This window comes from Cynoglossus semilaevis, chromosome 8 (genome assembly GCF_000523025.1).
Source record: "Cynoglossus semilaevis isolate Cse_v1.0 chromosome 8, Cse_v1.0, whole genome shotgun sequence".
NCBI lineage: Eukaryota > Metazoa > Chordata > Actinopteri > Pleuronectiformes > Cynoglossidae > Cynoglossus > Cynoglossus semilaevis.
Genome location: NC_024314.1, coordinates 439,616 through 458,302, shown reverse-complemented (window position 1 = coordinate 458,302; position 18,687 = coordinate 439,616). Strand labels below are relative to the sequence as shown.

General features: G+C 37.6%; 1 protein-coding gene across 1 annotated transcript in view; it reads right to left on the bottom strand.

Moving 5' to 3' along the window:
• LOC103381419 (protocadherin-15-like) overlaps positions 1-18,687 on the bottom strand; it is a 135,439-nt gene that overhangs the window by 55,848 nt on the left and 60,904 nt on the right. Inside the window, 10 exon segments of the mRNA XM_025057291.1 lie at positions 171-264; positions 2,165-2,244; positions 3,103-3,235; positions 5,688-5,789; positions 7,387-7,478; positions 7,582-7,731; positions 9,530-9,664; positions 11,934-12,140; positions 13,808-13,920; positions 15,163-15,271. Coding sequence (XP_024913059.1) covers positions 171-264; positions 2,165-2,244; positions 3,103-3,235; positions 5,688-5,789; positions 7,387-7,478; positions 7,582-7,731; positions 9,530-9,664; positions 11,934-12,140; positions 13,808-13,920; positions 15,163-15,271 — 1,215 coding nt within the window.

Below are 18,687 nucleotides of genomic sequence, written 5' to 3'. Positions count from 1 at the left end.
TTATTCAGCTGGAACTTTAAATCATTTTTTTTTTTAAATAAAATTACAGCTGTTATCTTTTGACATTTAACTGTGAAAGATTTACTTTCTTATAAAACAGCTCGTCCGTAAATATAGATTTCTTAGCAGGAGTGTGGATGGACGTAAGTAAGGACAAACAGTGTTCTTACCCCATCTGGACGTCCATCTGAGGCTGTGACCACCAGTGAATAGAAGTCCAGGGACTCCCGGTCCAGAGGCTTCTCCAAAACCAGAAATCCTAAACTGGGGAGAGAAACAAAAGGGAATTAAATACTTGTCTAAAAAGAGACCAGAACAAAGACAAAAAACCAGAACTAATGCCTTTTTTTTTTTTAAACACACGAAAGACTAACAATCCATTAAAAGCCATTACCGTAGCCATGTTTTCAGCTTTAATTGGTAACATAATGTCCCAATTTTCACCTGAGTTTTTATTCCATATCCATTATTGCGAATCCAACAACGCTGGTTGTTGAAGCTGCGTGAAAACCTCAGTTCATTTTATAATGATTTCTTATTAAAACTGTACCTGTCTTTTCACTTAATGTTTTTTTTTTTTTTTTTTTTTTTTTTTTACACATTACATCCTGCCAAGGTTGCTGGATGAGATAACCACAGTAACGACTCTGTGGTATGGTATGTATGTGATATGGTTTCATCTAAAACAAACAGACTTATTTAACTCTTACTATTTAAAACTGTCAGAATCGTGGTGAAGCTGAAGTCCAATTTCATTAAAATCCCACATACAGAAGCTCAAGCTACAGATAAAATAGATGAAATGGCCTACTAAGCTTTCTTACCCGAGTCTCTTCTTTATTATGAGTATTTTATTAGATCTGCTGCCTTCTCATACCCAACATTCCTCCATATCACTGTATGTGTCTCTATTACCCTTGAAGTCACTCAGTGATATATGGTCACATGCTTCTGGTTGCTATTATAATAATGACAAGGCCGTTCTGCTTATGTAAAACTCCCGTCACAAAATAGTCTCATGCAAAATAGCTTTAAACAGATGAATGACGGAAATCGGTATTCAGCTCCTTTAATAACACTACATACAGCGGTGACAGCGCGGTTCAATAGGTGGTCTCGGAAAAAAAGTTATATAAAGTGGAAGAACACAGCAGTGAGTGACTTATATATACACTGCTGTAGCCAGTATTTAGTCTCTATACTCTATACCAGAGGTCCCTCACCTTTATTGTACCAAGGACTGGTCGGCCGGTATGAGACGTTACTGCGGACCAGTGATACTGCACCATCGATGAAGCATCATTACATTTCCAAAATAAAACACCTTTTAGACTTTCTTCTGTTAGTATCAGAGTCTGAATGACCTGTTGATTCTTTCCGTAAAACTGAAGTACATTTTTTTTCCACTGTGTACCACTGCGACCCTGGTTTATACTGTTTAGGTTGAATATTTACATGTTTTCTTAATTTAAGGTTCCTTTCAAAAACCATGGCACTATGGTCTTGGTGCATCAGTAACAGTTTAGAGAGGCAGAAAAACAACTAAAACTGTAGACAGTAATTTTAGATACATTTTTATTTTTATTATTATTTTTTCTTGACTTTGGCTGCTATCATACGAAGTGACCCCGAACCGCAACATTTCAACTAGTATTACGCCATATATATCATATTTGAGTGCTTCCCATTGGATGCGGTCTTCTCGAGAAGATTTGATTAAAAAAAAAAAAGAAAATGTCAGGAGAGTTTTATGTGGATCACGACTTTATATGAGTAACCCAAACCACATTACGTGCTGCTTAAATTTGGTTAGAGACCTACAGTAGGGCTACTTTGTTTGTTTTATCAAAGGTCAATCAAAGGTCAGAATTTATTGTGGAGCAAAACTTTTTTTTTTAGGTTTAAAACAACCTATAAAAATATTGTGATGTAATAAGCTGGTTCGATTTTTATTTACTGCCATGTTTTACTACATCTTGCTTGATGTGCAACATGTATTTAATTGGTCACAATATTCAACCTCAACCCATTTAAATGTTTTCTACTGTTTGGGATTACCGTAAGTCATATTTAAAAATAAACTTTTAATCACATAAAATTAATATATATATATGATAAAACCACATTCTTTTTTTTTAACGTGTTGATGGATTTGTGTACTTACCTTTCTTGCAGTACAAAATGTCCATTCGGGTCTCCACTACGTATTTGGTAAGTGACAGGGTCCTTTTCCCGATCCACTGCCTTAGAAGGTAAAGAGACATATGCAGTAAAATTCAATAGTATTCTGCCGGTTACTGCAATATCCTACATGCATCTAAATAACATAAAAAGCCATGCTATAAGCTTAGCAATATAGCAATTATTATTTTTTATTTTTATAACCACGCATCCCAAGCTTAGCAATATAGCAATTATTATTTTGTATTTTTTTATTTTTATAACCACATATCCCAAAATAGTGGATTCTCAAGTTTCCAATGGCACCTGAACGCACCTCGTGTGACAGCAGTAACTTTGTTATGACCATGTCATCAGCTGTGTAGATGGCCATATGCAACCGCTAAAAGGTGCTAGCAGGTAGGTAGCTAGAATACCACCTTAAGTATAGTTCTTCATTACTGGAACATCATTATCATTTCAACATCATCATCATCTCAACATCTATTAAAAGTTTTTGAGTTGGACAGATAAAAGAGCAGCTGGTTTAATAATTAATCTGATTTGTTTCTCTCGATTCAAATGGCACCAAATCAAGGTTGTTGACGATGGAGCTGCAAAACACAAACATTTGAACCCACTGATGGAGTAGGCAATGGATCAACAACTACTGTTTGCTTGTGATTTAAAAGGATTGATTTTGTTTGTGGACTATTACGCTGAACCAAAGACACACACACACTTTGGCTGCCAGTTCAAAAAAGACTCTGTAGAGAATAGAGCGGTGAGGTCATTCGTATACAGACATTTTCAAAAGGCAAATCTTGCTATTTTGACTTTGATTTTCTCCGGGCAGTATTTGCTAACCTTGTCAGGAAGGGAGTGCGGTAGAAAAAGATAGTTAAATTAGATAGCATTACTAAAAATGTTGCATGACGCTACCTGTAGGTTGAGCAGCGTAGCTCCAGTCCTCATGGCTTCACTGATCTCCAGGCTGTACTGTTGCTGCGGGAAACGGGGAGGGCTCTGGTTGTTCGGGGGCAAAACTTCGATGTAGACTGTGGTAATTGATGACCTGGGAGACGAAACAAAGAGTGCGTAGGTAAAATTCACAATCTGAGAAGTAATATGAGACACACGCTCTCGTGAAATTGGCAGGTTGTGTAAGGACCGGTGAAGGAGATGCAAATATGAGGAGGAGATGGAGGAACGAATGAGGGCAGGATGAGAGGTTAGAGAAAAAAAAAAGAAAAAAAACACAAGAAAGTGAGAGGATCTCAGCAGGACAGTGGTGTCAGAGTGAGTGGTTGGTCTATCATTGAAGGTAAGTGTACTTGTGTCTGTGTTTGTGTCCTTCCTTCTATTTAATGCTATGTTCAAGCATTCAACAAGAGGTTCAAGTACAGGGATGTATATTAAAAAAAACAACCAGATATAAAGATTGTTTTCTGGACCTTATGTGTCTTAAAAAAAAAACAAAAAAAAAAACAACCTCTGCATACAGCACTGCAGTGATCCATTACTGCAGAGGCTGCATCAGTTTCACTGAGAGAAAACATTTCATTTCCATTCACTTTTGAATAGAAACATGAAGAGAGTGCCCCCACCTTGCTATGCCATCATTCATCCATCTATGCTTTTGTTATTCAGAAAACCTTATTATGCAGGCTGGCCTATTTGAAGACTTTGAAAGATTTATTGCTCACAAAACCCAGTAACAACCTGGGAAACTTTTAATGGAGTCAATATTCACAACCTGCTTTTCAAAACAACGGAGTGATTACACACTGGTTGCTTTTAATACTTTCAATAAAGCCTCTGAACCAAGTGTATGGTAAATCAATCATCTAAAAGCAAGGAAAAAAAATAAAATGACTACATTATTTTGTGACCATCTTGATTACCATGTTTACACGTTAATGAACTGTTAGCTGTTTTACGCCGACAGTGTCCTTGTTTATGGCGTGTCTCGCAAAGTTAAGTTGAGCATTATGGCGGCTTAGGTATCAGATCAGATGATGTTGTGGTTTATGTTGTTGATTCTGAATTTTTTTTTTACTAATATTGGACCAATAACAATCCTGAGTATCAAATCCAACTAAAATTAGTTAGTGACCCTTGTTCTCATTATACATCATCAAAAGCTTAAAATAACAGCGCAGAACGCTGTGAAGACTTTAAATGTTGCTTAAGGCTTAATGCTTAAGGACTAAGTCTCAGGAAAAGAGAGAAGTTTTTTTTGTTTTTTTTTTAATATCAATACTTTCAAAAAAACATCCAATATCTATTGAACATATAAAAACAACTTTACTTCTAAACCCTCTCACATTTATTTTCCCTTGGAGGAAATACGTTGGATCAGAGTAGACTAACAAAGACACGATACCTAAAAACTTTGATTTCACCACCAGAGCTTTTTTTTACATAACCAACTGAGCTACAAAGCAACCTAAAAATGAGAAGTCCTTAGAGTAGACAGGCTCAAGATTGTTGTATGAACAGAAAATATGGTCTGTCTGCAAGGACAGAACGATTAAAAAAAAAAAAAAAAAGATCCTCAGAGTTTGGAGTATCAAGTACCAGCAGGCTGTTCCTCAAGTCTCAAGTCATGTTTACTTGGATCAATCCAACATTGTGAACTGCTAAGAAATATGAAAATATATTATATTATTATAATGCATGTTTTCATTTATGTAAAATGCACCAGCAGGTAACACATTTCCCTTGAGTCCTTGCTATGGGATCTACATTGAGATAACTCAACTTACGGGAAGGAGAAAAAATAAAATAAAATCTGGATACAAATCAAATGACTCTGCCGGTGCAGCTGTTACTTTAAACTGTAGAGCTGTGTAGTTTGACCACGTTCCAAAAAAATGAAACGCTCGATAGATGGATTCGTTTCTGTTCTCAGGCACCGCACGAAACTGAAATCTCTCAATACAATAGCCAGACTTTGGCTATACAAAATCAATACACACAAGATTTTACAAGATATTAGAAAGATGAGTTTTATCCCCATGAAAGAATCCAAGTTGAGAGCTGTTGAAAGTTATGGCTGCCTATTGATCTAGTCCATAAAGAAGAAAGGAAGGGTAAGAGGCCGGGAAAATTAAGCAGATGAAAATTTATCCTCTCAAAGCAGTTAAAGTATGTGACACGGGCAAAGTGCTCTTGTCCTTTGTGGCATTCATTCTCGTCTTGCATCTTCAAAAAGGTCTTAAATTACTAGTGTGGCACACTTACATTTCCTTTTCGTGCTGCATTTCCTCCTTGAACTTAAATCCTATCCATTGCTTCTCGCTCTCTGTGCCTACTTTCACATGTATAACTCAGATTCATGATGATATATATCTAAAAATGAAAAACACCACGCCTGGAAATGGAGAATTACGCCAGAAAGCAGCAGGGAGCAAAGAGCAGGGAGGGGGCTGTGAGGTGAACTATGGAAGGTCTGAAAGTGAGTGCGAAAAGCTGATGACAATTCGTACCTCAGTGGACAGAGGTGATTTAGCAGCGAGTCTTACCGTCTGTGATTCGGAGGGCCGTTGTCCATGGCTTCTACAGTCAAGGTGTAGCTACGACCGACGGTGAGCTCAACACCTGGTGCCACAGTAATCACTCCTGTACTAAAACACCAAAATGATACCATATTAATTCACTTTACATATACAAATATACACACATATATATATTTATATATATATACACACATATACATATATACACACATATATACACATATACATACACACATATACACACAGACACATATATACACATATACATACACACATATACACACAGACACATATATGCATATATATGCATATATATATATACACACATATACACACAGCACATATATACAAATATACATATATATATATGCATATATATATATACACATACATACAGTTAGGCCCAGAAATATTTGGACAGTGACACAATCTTCATGATTTGGGTTCTGCATCCCACCACATTGGATTTGAAATGAAACAACTACAACGGAATTGAAGTGCAGACTTTAAGGTTTAAATCAAGGGGATAAACATAAACAAAAATACATGATTAAACATGGTACAGGTTGATCTTAGTCTCATCGACAGGTGTACCAGAATGATGGGAAGAAGAAAGTTTGGAGAACAATTAGAACAGCTCATGATCCAAGGCACACCACATCTTCTGTAAAACATGGTGGAGGCAGTGTGATGGCATGGGCAAGGACGGCTTCCAATGGCACTGGGTCACTTTGGTGTTTATTGATGATGTGACAAGATTCAGCCAAATGCAGCAAAGTTGATTGGACGGCGCTTCACAGTACAGATGGACAATGATCCAAAACATACTGCAAAAGCAATTCGGGAGTTTTTTTTTTAAAGCAAAGAAGTGGAATATTCTGCAACGGCCGAGGCAATCACCAGATCCCAACCCAATCGAGCATGTATTTCACTGGCTCAAGACAAAACTTAAAGCGGAATGACCCACAAACAAGCAACAACTGAGGCCTGACAAAGCATCACACATAAGGGGGAAAGCCAGCAGTTTGGTGATGTCCATGGGTTCCAGACTTCAGGCAGTCATTGCCTGTAAATGATTCTTAACAAAATATTGAAAAGTAACATTTCACCTTAAGTTTAAGGGTTAAGTTTTTTTTTGAGCTTTTGTATAAAAATAGCTACAATTCCTACATGTTTAATCATGTAGTTTTGTTCAACCCCTTGGATTACACTTTAAAGTCTGCACTTCAATTCTGTTGTAGCTGATTCAGTTCAAATCCAATGTGGTGTCATGCAGAGCCCAAATCATGAAGATTGTGTCACTGTTCATTACAGTGTATACACATACATACACATATGTATATACAGGGCTTGACTTTAGACAGTTAAGTTTACTTTATTTCATTATTATCAAGAAAAAAAGTCTTATTACGATTTGCAGTGATGGCATGTTGTAGTGCATCATTTAAAATTCCTTTCACTTTTGAAACTTGAGACCGTTTTGTTTTACCTATTTAAATTTAATGCAAATAAATCCCAAAAGCCAGCAGCGTAGGTTGTATTTATAAACCAGGTTTGCATTGATTAAAATAAAATGTTTCCCTCAATGTGACCTCTGCATCCACTGGACTACAGGTAACACTTTATTCAGATTCACTACTGGGATAACACTTACAAAAAAACAACTTCTGAATTCATTTTTACAATCTCGCAGTCACATGATTACCTGTTCGCGATCACAAAATGACCTTGGGAACCCGCCATGATTCGGTAAGTGACTTCACCATTTGAACCTGCGTCAGCGTCGACTGCCGACAGCTGCGGAGACGGAGACACACAGGAACCACATCTCTGAATATACACTCTAAATGTAGTATAAAATGTGATTGATGGATCAAGATGAACCGGCATCAGCGTGTACCTGCAGTACTATCTCCGCGGGCGCCATATCCGTAAAGACGTTGACGTTATAAGAAACGTTGGAGAAGGTCGGAGTGTTGTCGTTGGCATCTAACACTGTGATGGTCACTGTAACAGGAAGACTCTGCTGGACACCGTCCGATGCCAAAAGCTGTAATTCAACAAAGGGAGAGGCAGAGAGGAGGCGGTGAAATGGTGTTTTTGGACAGAAGCAGCAAACAGTTTCTTTTGCCGAGTGTTTTAGTGATAACTGACCTACAAAAGACACCAATAAGAAACCCAACTGTGGACAAACAGCTCAGAACTCTTATTGATATCTTAATCATGTTTGTTTTCTGTTTTTTTTTTTGTTTTGTTTTGTTTCACTGGAAGCAGTGAAGTTCTTTTTTTATGTTTTAGAGTGTATTTTGAAAGTTTGTGAGCTTACAACTACAAGACCAAAGGCCAAAATATTAACAACTCAAAATCCAAGCAATGAAGATGTTGAACGCAGTATTTTATACTGGAAGCCCAAAATCAAATAAAACATACAAATTAGTTTCTGGTGCTTAAAAACAGACCAAAAACTACTGAGTGTATAAAAGGGGACATATTCTTACAATAAAACTTAACGTTTAGCAGCTTTACATTACTCTGTCACAACATCCCTGGTGGTTAAAAAAGGTTTTCTGAATTTGTCTTAAATGTCTTTTTTCCCCGCTGTAAGTTTCTTTGATCGACAAAAGCTCACAGCAGGTCTCGGACAAATAGAAGAGGGAGACGGGATTCTTTGTGGAAAATTGAAATCTCAACCGCAGCTATGTTCATTTGTTTCACAGACCCATGACAAACCAAGATCCCAGTGAAAACAAATTAAGGGGAAATAATGGCCAAGACAAAAATAACAACAGCATAACGCTACAAAAAAACCCAAAAAAAAAAAAACAAACAAACAATCTGCATTTCTTAACCTTCTATTCTACAAAGCTCAGAAGAAAACTCAAACTCCCACTGCTGCCCTTCAGAAGACCAAGATAAAACTCAGTCCAACCTAATGAAAGAGTTCTGAATTTACTTTGTAATTTGAGTCTTTTTTTTTCCTTCAATAGTTTCAGCAAATGGTAGAAAACCAAATTACTGAGGATGGTTGCACAGTTTTTAGACCTTGTGATGAACAAAGCTCAAACTTTGGCACAGGAACAACCCTGTGAGATGGACATACTTGTTCATACAATGCTGAATGTATGAACACGCAAAACAAATGACTGAAAATTTCTGTTTAACAAAAAGACTTTTGTACAGCACTGCAATTATCCCTCTATATATAATCTTCTCACTCCAAAAACCAGGGATTTCACATTGGCACAGTATCCCAAACAACGTGATAAACCATTGTAGCTAAGTGGACTTAGTGCAGCTAAGTGTGCCAGGATAACAGATTAAAAAAAAAAAAAAACACAAGCTGTTTGCAATGCTAAATGGTAAGGGAAGAGAGATTATTTTATTTGCTGTACTGTACAGCTGTACAATTACTAACTTACTGCAGTCTCTTTGTTGTACAGTGATCCAGAGCACAGCACTGGAGAATGTAGTCAAATCTCTCTTTGCTACATAAATCTGTTATATGAAAAATAAATCTACTTGCACAGTAAGTGGTGTAATCTAGGGAAGGCTCAATCCGATACTCCGATACTAGGATCGGTATTGGTCCGATATTAGTCCAAATTTCAGAATAAAAAAAACTACAGCCCATCTTATCTGATACCTAAGTCCTAAAGTCTCAACTTAACTTTGCGCAAAATCCCGTTATCAGGGACTCTATCGCAACAGCAACTGAAAAAAAGCTTTTGGATTGATATCGGTACCGGCAGATACTCCAAGTTGCAGAATCGACCACTACAGTTCTGTCAGGTGACTTAGCTGGGCTTTGAACACATCCAAATTTTGTTTAGAATCCTGTACACGAGTACCGTAAATGTGAAGGAGTCCTGCGTCTCCCTGTCCAGCGGCTGCACCAAGGTGAGGTATCGTCTTATTCCGGTCGCAGAAACAGAGAATACAGTCGAATAGGCGTCCAAAGAGAACTGGAGTTGTGGATCCTTGGTCTGTTGAACAAAAGATTTTTTAAAAAGGGTCAGAAAGTCACCATAGACGTTTACGCTCAATATCTATATTGCAGTAATATGTTGTAAAAACATGTCTGTCTCCCTAATACACTGAGGTAAACTTGATTTTATTCCAGTAACTTAATGTTAGCACCGCAGAGGACAGATAAATGCTAAATTTAAATGTAGCTAGCTTAGGGTGCATTCAGATTGAGCCTCAAATGGCAGCTGCTTGAGTTTTATGAACTACAGAGATTCATGTACTGCTCTACCCCAAGACGCTGCGGTGATTTTCTTTCCCCCCCATATTCATGCTAGTTTCCTGTAATGACTAGTGCCGCGCGATATGACACCTTTAAGATTAGCATAAAACACCAAAGCTAAAACAAAAGTACCTGAAACCCTGATTTTTTAATACAACCCCTTACCTTTTATCTACGTATAAAATACACATAATGCATAATTAATCACCGATATACTTCATACAGTAATGAAATCAACTTGAACAATATACAGTCGGCGTCATCAAGGTAGATTAGAAGAGCGGCCAGAACCTGATTAAAACGTTGCCATTCAAAACAGAAGGACTTACAAAAGGACATCAATGAGGGGAAACTGAGTCCATTGGTTGAGAAAAGGTTCTATATGGCGGCGCTATATGTGGTGATTAAGAGGCAAGCCTTATCTAGGTCCTCTGTGTCAGCCGTGCGTGTGAGTGAACTCTCATTCCGGATAGGGCTGGCTCAGCAAGGTGGGGAGCGGCTGATAATATTGTCGATGTAGCTGGTGTGGATATTGAGTCATAAATAAAGCCAACAGTGTGTGCACTTTCACATTCTCCTCGCATTATGCGCGCGCGCATAAATAAAAGTGATTGACGGCAAATAAAGGCAATTAGGACTAATCATGATTGTTGGTACTTAATGCAGGAGGAAGGGCGGGAGATTGCAATGCTTAAATAACTCAATACATATCAATCACCGCACACAGGCCTGGGAAGCACTAACACACACATACACACGGGTTCCTACCAGGCCCATTCCCTGCTGCGGGGGTCTGTTTACAAAGCAACGGTACAGCACTGGTTATGACACAATGACCTGCTACATGTTAGGCTAACTAGGCTCTAGGGACTTCAGCAGTAATAACTGTTGCAGCACCGAAAATGTTCGCATTATCACAGAGAGGCTGTGCGAAAGGGAAATTACCCCCCAAAACAACAGAATAGGTCACACAAAACTAATGAAGCCACACAAGGAGGAACACGAAAAAACACTGAAAAACCCACACTCATTTGTATTGGGTTTTTTTTTTTTCCCCAGATACCCTGCATATTTTGTGTTATATACCTATATATGACAAAGCACTTCGACACATATTGAAAGATATGATATTAGATGTGCAATAATAATATAGGTTAAAGGGAAGGATTAAATAAAACCCCCATAGGAACGTTTGTAGAATCTAGAAATCAATTAGGAAAACGTCCTCAGGCGTCACATAATCAGCTGTTTGGTTTTCATCACCTTGGAGAAAGCCCTCTTCAAAAGTACCCCAGGCATTCATTTGCAGCTTATTAAGTGGTTCGTTATCCACGGAATATGAACTGTGAATAATTTTCGTCAGTACATGCTGATAAAATGCTGACTCATTTAAATTGCACTTAAAGTGCCCAAAGAGAAACTGAACATGGCGAAAGACAGAACCTTTACTTTAAAAAAAAAATTAAAAAAAAAAAAAAAAAAAAAAATTTCCATAGTTTGCACTTTCAAATGGCAACGCTTTGCCTTCAATGTATTGGTGGTACAACCAATAAAATATTAAAAAAAATCTGGTACTGATCCTTGCCGGACAGTCACCGTTGCCCACTGTGAAAAGCTAAGTACCACATTACAGAGCTGCCTAGTACGGTGCAAGTACTATTCGAGTAGGATTTTTATATTTGTCATTCCTGTGGGTGCCAGTGAGTAAAAGCTTTGAGAATTCAGAAATCAGGATGCATAAACACACAAAAAAAGAAAAAAAAAAAAATCAGTGGATACATACAGGCGTCTTATTGGCTGGTAGCTGCAAAGTGGGTAGATGTTAAAAAAAAAAAAAAAAAAAAAAATTTATACACAAGAGATGAGGTGTCATTTTTAGTTACAAAATTTAAACTTATTTTGAAATAGTTGACAAACCCATCAACGATGTTTAGATTTAGTTTACAGTGACGAAATGTCACGACAGGCTTTGAAATCCTCAGCAGGTTATACTACGTTATCAATACCTCCTCTACGTCATTGTCAAGAGCCACGATGGCCAGCGGCGCGGAGAGGCTGACGTCGGTGGCTATGGTCGTCCCGACTGGTGAGGCTTCACTAACATAACCGTGGTATCTGGTTTCCAGGAAGTAGGGCGCTTGGTTGTTTTCATCCAGAATGTCAATTTGGAGGTTGGCGAAGGCTGGCAGTGGGTGGCCATTGTTCTGCTCGGCCTAAAAAAGGAGGAAAAAAAAACAAAAAACATCTTAAGTTTGGTTTCGATGGTTTTTTACAGCCGTCCTGATTCTTTATTATAGAGTTCTGTCTTAGCAGATTAACCAAGACCCCAAATAGATGATTCCATTGTTTTAGAATGGTGCAGTATCTTGGTTAAATTATCCCAAGACAGGATAATCACACTTGTAGAAATGGTTACCATAAGTAGCTAAGATGCTTTTGGGAATAACGCATTTAGGTTAGCCTTAAAGGAGCTAATGCTAACATGCGTGGTTTTTAATTAGGTCCCAGGCTAAAAAACAAAACAAAAAAAACAAAAAAACAAACAAACAGTGGAACGCTGTATAAGGTGAATGAAGTTTTGTTTTCTGAAACGGAAAGTTTAGAAATATCGTGGTCTTTAAAAGTTAATTTTACCACTTCACACAAATAAGCAAGAACAACAAACAAATTTGTAATTTCTGATCAATTTAAGTACTTTCCATCCAAATTATTTAATTACACAAACAAGAGTAAACATTTCCCCTTAAACTGCATGGTCATGTGTTTAATATACTGTAATCAGGAATACTTGTTGGGATTGTATTTTCCTTTAAAGATTGTGCTTTACAACTTTGGCCTGTGCAAGGCAGGGGTACAAACTTTATCACACTCTTTGGTCTGTTTTTGTTTTTTATTATCTAGATTTTACGGCCCCTTCAGTCACCCATGCTGTTCTTTCTGTGGTCACGATGATGCACTCAAATATTAGAGGCTGCCCTCAGTTCAGTGGCTGCTCTGTGGGGTTTGAATATGTGTCACATACTTTGTGTGTTTCAAAGCGAGTGATCCAGCTGAGACGAAAAAACAAAACAAACAACAAAAAAAAGAAAAGAAAAAAAAAAAACATTACAACTAGAACTTTTGTTCCCTTAAGAAAAATCAGGTACAGCAACTGCTTTCACAGCTCAAGGTTTGGTGAGGCCAAAGTGCAGGAACAGACAGTGATGCACTGACAGTCAATGACAGTACAGAGAGCTTTTCATATGATATTAGTTTGTGCCACCTGCTGGAAAGGTGTGAATTACGTTCTCATCAGGGCCGTGGTCCTCGCCTTTGGCTAACAGGCGTAGCATTTTAAGATTCTGTTTTAGTTTAAAGACAATCTGCGCAACATCGCCTTGGATCTGCTGCTTTATTTATATTCATGAAAGTACACAGTTGTGTGTGATTAATTTAATCATAGTTTTTATAAAGAATAACAGTTCAAAATATTTTCATCAGTTAATTTAATTTTTTTTTTTAAATCAAATACTAAACATTTCAGGCCGCCCCATAGGGGGTTGCGACACTGATTTAAACAGTCTAATTCTTAAAAAAAAAAAAGTATTTGTGTATTTATTATTTTAATGCATTTCAAATGTTAAATGTTAAATTAATTTAAATAAATTAAACCTCTATTTCCCAAACACCTTATACAGTCAGTAATATAAATTTAACATTGACTTCACTCAGGCAGAGCAAAGTGTTGGCATGGTGTGTAGATTCCATTATTGGTTTTTCTGTTCGTAGTACAGCCAATCTTTACTGCTAAAAAGTTTCAGCAGTATGAAACAATTATAAAATGTAACCTGGAGAAGAAGATAAGAAAAGAAAAAAAAAACCTCACTACATTGTCTCTTACCTTAATAACCAAATCAAATCTGCGAAACAGCTCTCTGTCGACAGGCTTCAGCAGCAGGAGCTCTGCGGTGGTTCTGTTGAGACTGAAGTAGTCTGCATAGAGCTGGGGTTTGCCTGGTGGAAAAAAGCAAACAACAGAAAGATAATACAACGAAATCAAGGGCAGAGACAGGCTTGGCTAATGTTCCCCGGTTTTCTCATCTCATTCTCTAAATGTCTGTGCACAAACACACACAAACAAAAATCAACTACAAAAAAAACCACAACAATGTGTTTGTGTTGTTGCTTCAAGCTCCATACCTTGATTTCCCTGCTGGCCGATTTAACATGTCACACTGAGTGTGTCTGTAGGTGTGCGTCATCCACATGGCCTGCTCTGATTGTATTAGCTTCTACTGAGGGATGGTGTATTCCCCATTTCTCTTTTGGCTCAGACTCTTGCGTCGAAGACAGTAATAATACATGAGTCTTCAGCAACAATTAAAAACTTTACGTTGTCTCTCCTTCATCACTTAGTCATGCCTGTGTATGTCTGCCTCTGCCTCAGGTGCTCCACTTCCTGGGCCATTTGCTCCTCCCTCCTGTGGTTGCCTCTGCAGTGATTAGCTAACCCTTTTCACCTTTGTCTGCCTCTGCAGTGATTAGCTAACCCTTTTCACCTTTGTCTTATTGACTTCTTCTGCAACTTACACCTGCCACCTCCATTCACTCTCTTCTGTTCTGTTGTTACTTCAGCCTTGGAGTTTTCTGTAGCGTAGCTTGGAAGGAGTCGTAGGTCATTTTGTACTTGCTTTTTCATCGGAATAAAGCATCGCTTTCAATTTTGCTTTTGGTGTCCTACTTAGGACAGTTGATAAAGTAACCTCCAAACCTTCTACCATAGTAGCTCTGTGTACATACAGAGCTCAGCTGTGTGTGACCTCTTCTGTATAAAAGTGTCAGACTGAAGACTTAGCTTAGACAAGACAAGACAAAATCTTTCAACCGGATCAAAATGACCACGATCCAAAAATTTTGAACCTTTTAATACGTATATTATTGACACTCACAGTCTGTCTTATTGAAATATGTCAATAATAATTAATTAATTTGCAGTTTGAATTTAGTTACATTTATTTGTATCTCCAATTCTTACTAAAGACATTTATAGTAATTCTAATCCATTTAAAGTGGTTCAAACATGCTGCGGTTTTCTCACAGTATGGACTGTTCTCACCATGAAGTTATAAACTTCAACAACCAGGAGAATGGTGCAGAGGCTAGAGTTAGAAGTGTGAACAAAACTGTCAATCACTCACTGGGTAGTCGTATTAATATTTCATTTTCAGCAAATGTCCCAAAATCTCACAAACCTACCAATGAGGATGGAATACAAGATGCCCGGTCTGTCCGACGGGGGCTGTATGTTCCGATCTTGGTCAACGGCTTGGATGGGCGGAGTCACATTGAGTGGATTCACCTTGTCCTGAAGAAAAAAAATAACAATAAAAACAACACAGGTTAACGTGATGACATATGTATTCTAAAAGATAACATGTTAAAATATAAATGATTTGCAATTTTATTAGGAAAGGCCTGGCAAGGCTTGGTATTTTAGAGGTGGACAGTGTGACATCTAGAGGGCTTTTTGTTATTTTTAATTAAGACCTGATGTTGTCGCACAATTATGTATTCTAAATTCCAAATAAATAAATAAATAAATATGCGGGGTATTTTGTTTGTTTGTTTTCCAGATGAGAAAGGGACCTTTGTGAAAACCATAGAAAAGACCTGACCTGGCTGCAGAATTAAAGTGAAAAGGTTGTGTTTTGTTCTGTTTTTCAGCCAAAATTGAGCCAGAGCTGGAATAGAAAAACAGGTGGAAAAAAAAAAAAACTGTCCCCGTTATTCTCCCTGGTTCTTTCAGGACACACCATGGTGGGCTCATTTTGCACTCTCGCCTCTGGCTTTCTCTTAGCACAGGGAGTGGACAAAATTCAGTCACCACAGTTCCATACGTAACTTTCTTCAAATATTAAAAGCCATCAGTCTGTCGCACCCGAAACAAAGTTCAGTTACAAACTTTGAAACTTTTTTTTGTCTTTATTCTCTTTTGCATATATGTTGTATCCGTGTGCGACCATGTTATGGCCTCTGAACACCAGGGCGCCTCGGCTATAAAGTTGATGTACGATCGAGGAATATGCTGAGGTGCGTAAAAATTCCGCAGCATGTTGGGAAAACACCATGTCTCTAAGAGAAAATGTTACCGTCACTAAAGCTGTAAAAACTCATGACAAGTACACGAACGAGATGTGTGCGTATTCCCGTATGAGAGTACACGCCCACACACACACCCATATGCAACACAGGCATTTCTATAGACTGCTACGTTGGAGTGCTTCACTGCTGCAGCTGTCATGCAGCACTTAAAATCTACTAGCCATCACAGAGCTATATTTCCTGGGGCCTGACACAAATGGCGAGTAATGAAGCGGAGTAAAGGAGGGTGTAAATATATGGGAGGGGAGATGAATCTGTCAGGAGTTCTGGGTAAACAGGTAGGAGAGAGAGAGACGTTAACGTGGCTGGAAAACCAGCAGGTAAGACGGAGCAGTGGGGAACTTCAAAGAGAAGAAATACAGTTTTTAAAAGGTCAGCGGTTGACAGGAATAAGTGAAGGAAAAACCCTTGTGCAGGTGCAAAGGGTAGTTCAGCTTGGAAGGCTTTATTAAATACCAACAGTGAATGGGACTGCAACAAACATGAGTCACATACAGTATGTATATATGTTCATATACTGTATGTGTATATGTGTTCACATGCGTATATATGTGTGTACATATATTTACATATATACACACATATAAATATAGAGACACACATATAAATAATGTTTAGATATATAAATGCATATATATATATATATATATATTATATATATATATGCATATATACATATAAGACCATATATAAATATGATATCATATAAATATGTAATACATATTTATAGTGTCACCCGTTCATAGTGTTCTTCATATATATTTGTGTGTATATGTGTGTGTCTATATATATACACACATATATACATATAAGACCATATGTAAATATGACATAAAATCTATAATAAATATATAATATATATTTATAGTGTCACGCCGTCATAGTGTTCTTATATATATTTATGTATGTACATATATTTATATAGCCAATATAAAATATATACATATACGAACATATATTATAACATATATAATATTAATATATAATATGTATTTATAGCGTCACTCATAGTGTGCTTTATCAATCTCATTCATATTTACAATTATAATAATAATTAATTTGTATTTATTAGTCATCCTTCCTGATCATCTGGACTATGTATTTTCAAAATAAAAGAAAGCTTCAATTTATATTAAGCAACAACCCACGATCCCCACTAGTTAAACGCCTCCACTGGTCCCCCCCCCCAGGCAAACAATCTTCACCTCATAAACATTTACTTTCTGGAGAAAAGCGTACCCCACAGCCCTATTATAGGAAAAAAATAGACACTGGACTGTGAATGCTGGAGTCAAAGAACACATTTCAACTTGCAGAAGGAGGGAGCAGCTTATAAACAACCTCCCTGAGCTGTGATAACATCTCTATATTTTTGTTTTGGCAATATGGTTTAGAAAGCAAAAAAGATTCTCGCAAAACACTATAACAGAATGGTGGTCTGTTGAAAGAGGTCTTAACACAGGGACAAACAAGACCTGAGAAACAAAATATTCAAGTCACTCTATTTTGAAAAGAGTGTGCAAATAAGGTGGAAACATATATATATATAAATAGACCAGACTTTACTGAAGTTTTAAAGAGGCTCTTGACGAGTTCTACAAACTGCCGACATGCACAGGAATTTCTACAGACTGACTTAATCAGTGGTGTGAAACACATAGGTCCACTAATTATTATTATTATTAAGTTTTTTTTTCTGGTGATATTTAGAAATATTAGTCGTAGAGTTCATCTGACTTTTAATTTTTTTATTTTGTGAGCCTTAGATTTGTGTTCATGTTTAAGTTAGAAGGTAAAACAAAATTATGTTTAGACATATGTTCAACTTGTATTTCATCCTTTGTTTTTTAGTAATTGTATGTTCTCAAAGTAAGACAGCTTTGTTTACATTTACTGGTCTCTAGATTATGATGTCACCACTGTTTTAGCCTAGGTGAGAGGTACTTATGTGCAGTATGTGAGCTCCGAGATATGGTGAAAATTGAGTTACGTCATGTTCATGAATTCTGACGTGGGACACCAGTATAGCTCTGGGCTACACGTGAAAGGGTTTTAGGAATATGGGCCACTGATTCAGTAAGAGAAAAAAAAAAAGTATATATATAGAACAGTCAGTATTTAAAAACGATGATGAATGGTTTGAAAAATGACCATAAACAATGATTTAAAAAAAGCCTTTCTACATTAAAAACTCACAGTGGACCATTTTCATAACTTTCTGGTCAAAAGCCAATGATTTCAGCTGGCGGTGTCAAAAGCCAGAGCAAAGGCTGCTAACAAACAGCAGCCGGCGACACCGCTAAAACAACCGACCAGCAGCACCACCACCTGGCAAACGTGTGGGAGAAGATGCTGTCTATTTACTAATGAGGAAATGGCCAGCAGCTGTGCCACCTGTGTGGGTTCAGACCTCAGCTCTGTGGCGACGCAGGTCCACCACAAGCCTGGAAGCGTGTCCCGGCTTTGTTTGGGCCCAGCTGGGATTTTTCCTTCCCATCCAGATGCACTGGCTGCAGTGTTCAGCTGTCTCCGATACATTCCAAATAGTGTGGTCCGGGGCTTTTTAATGGTTTTCTAAGTCTTTAGGAAGCCTAACAAGTAGTTGTGCATCTAGCTGTA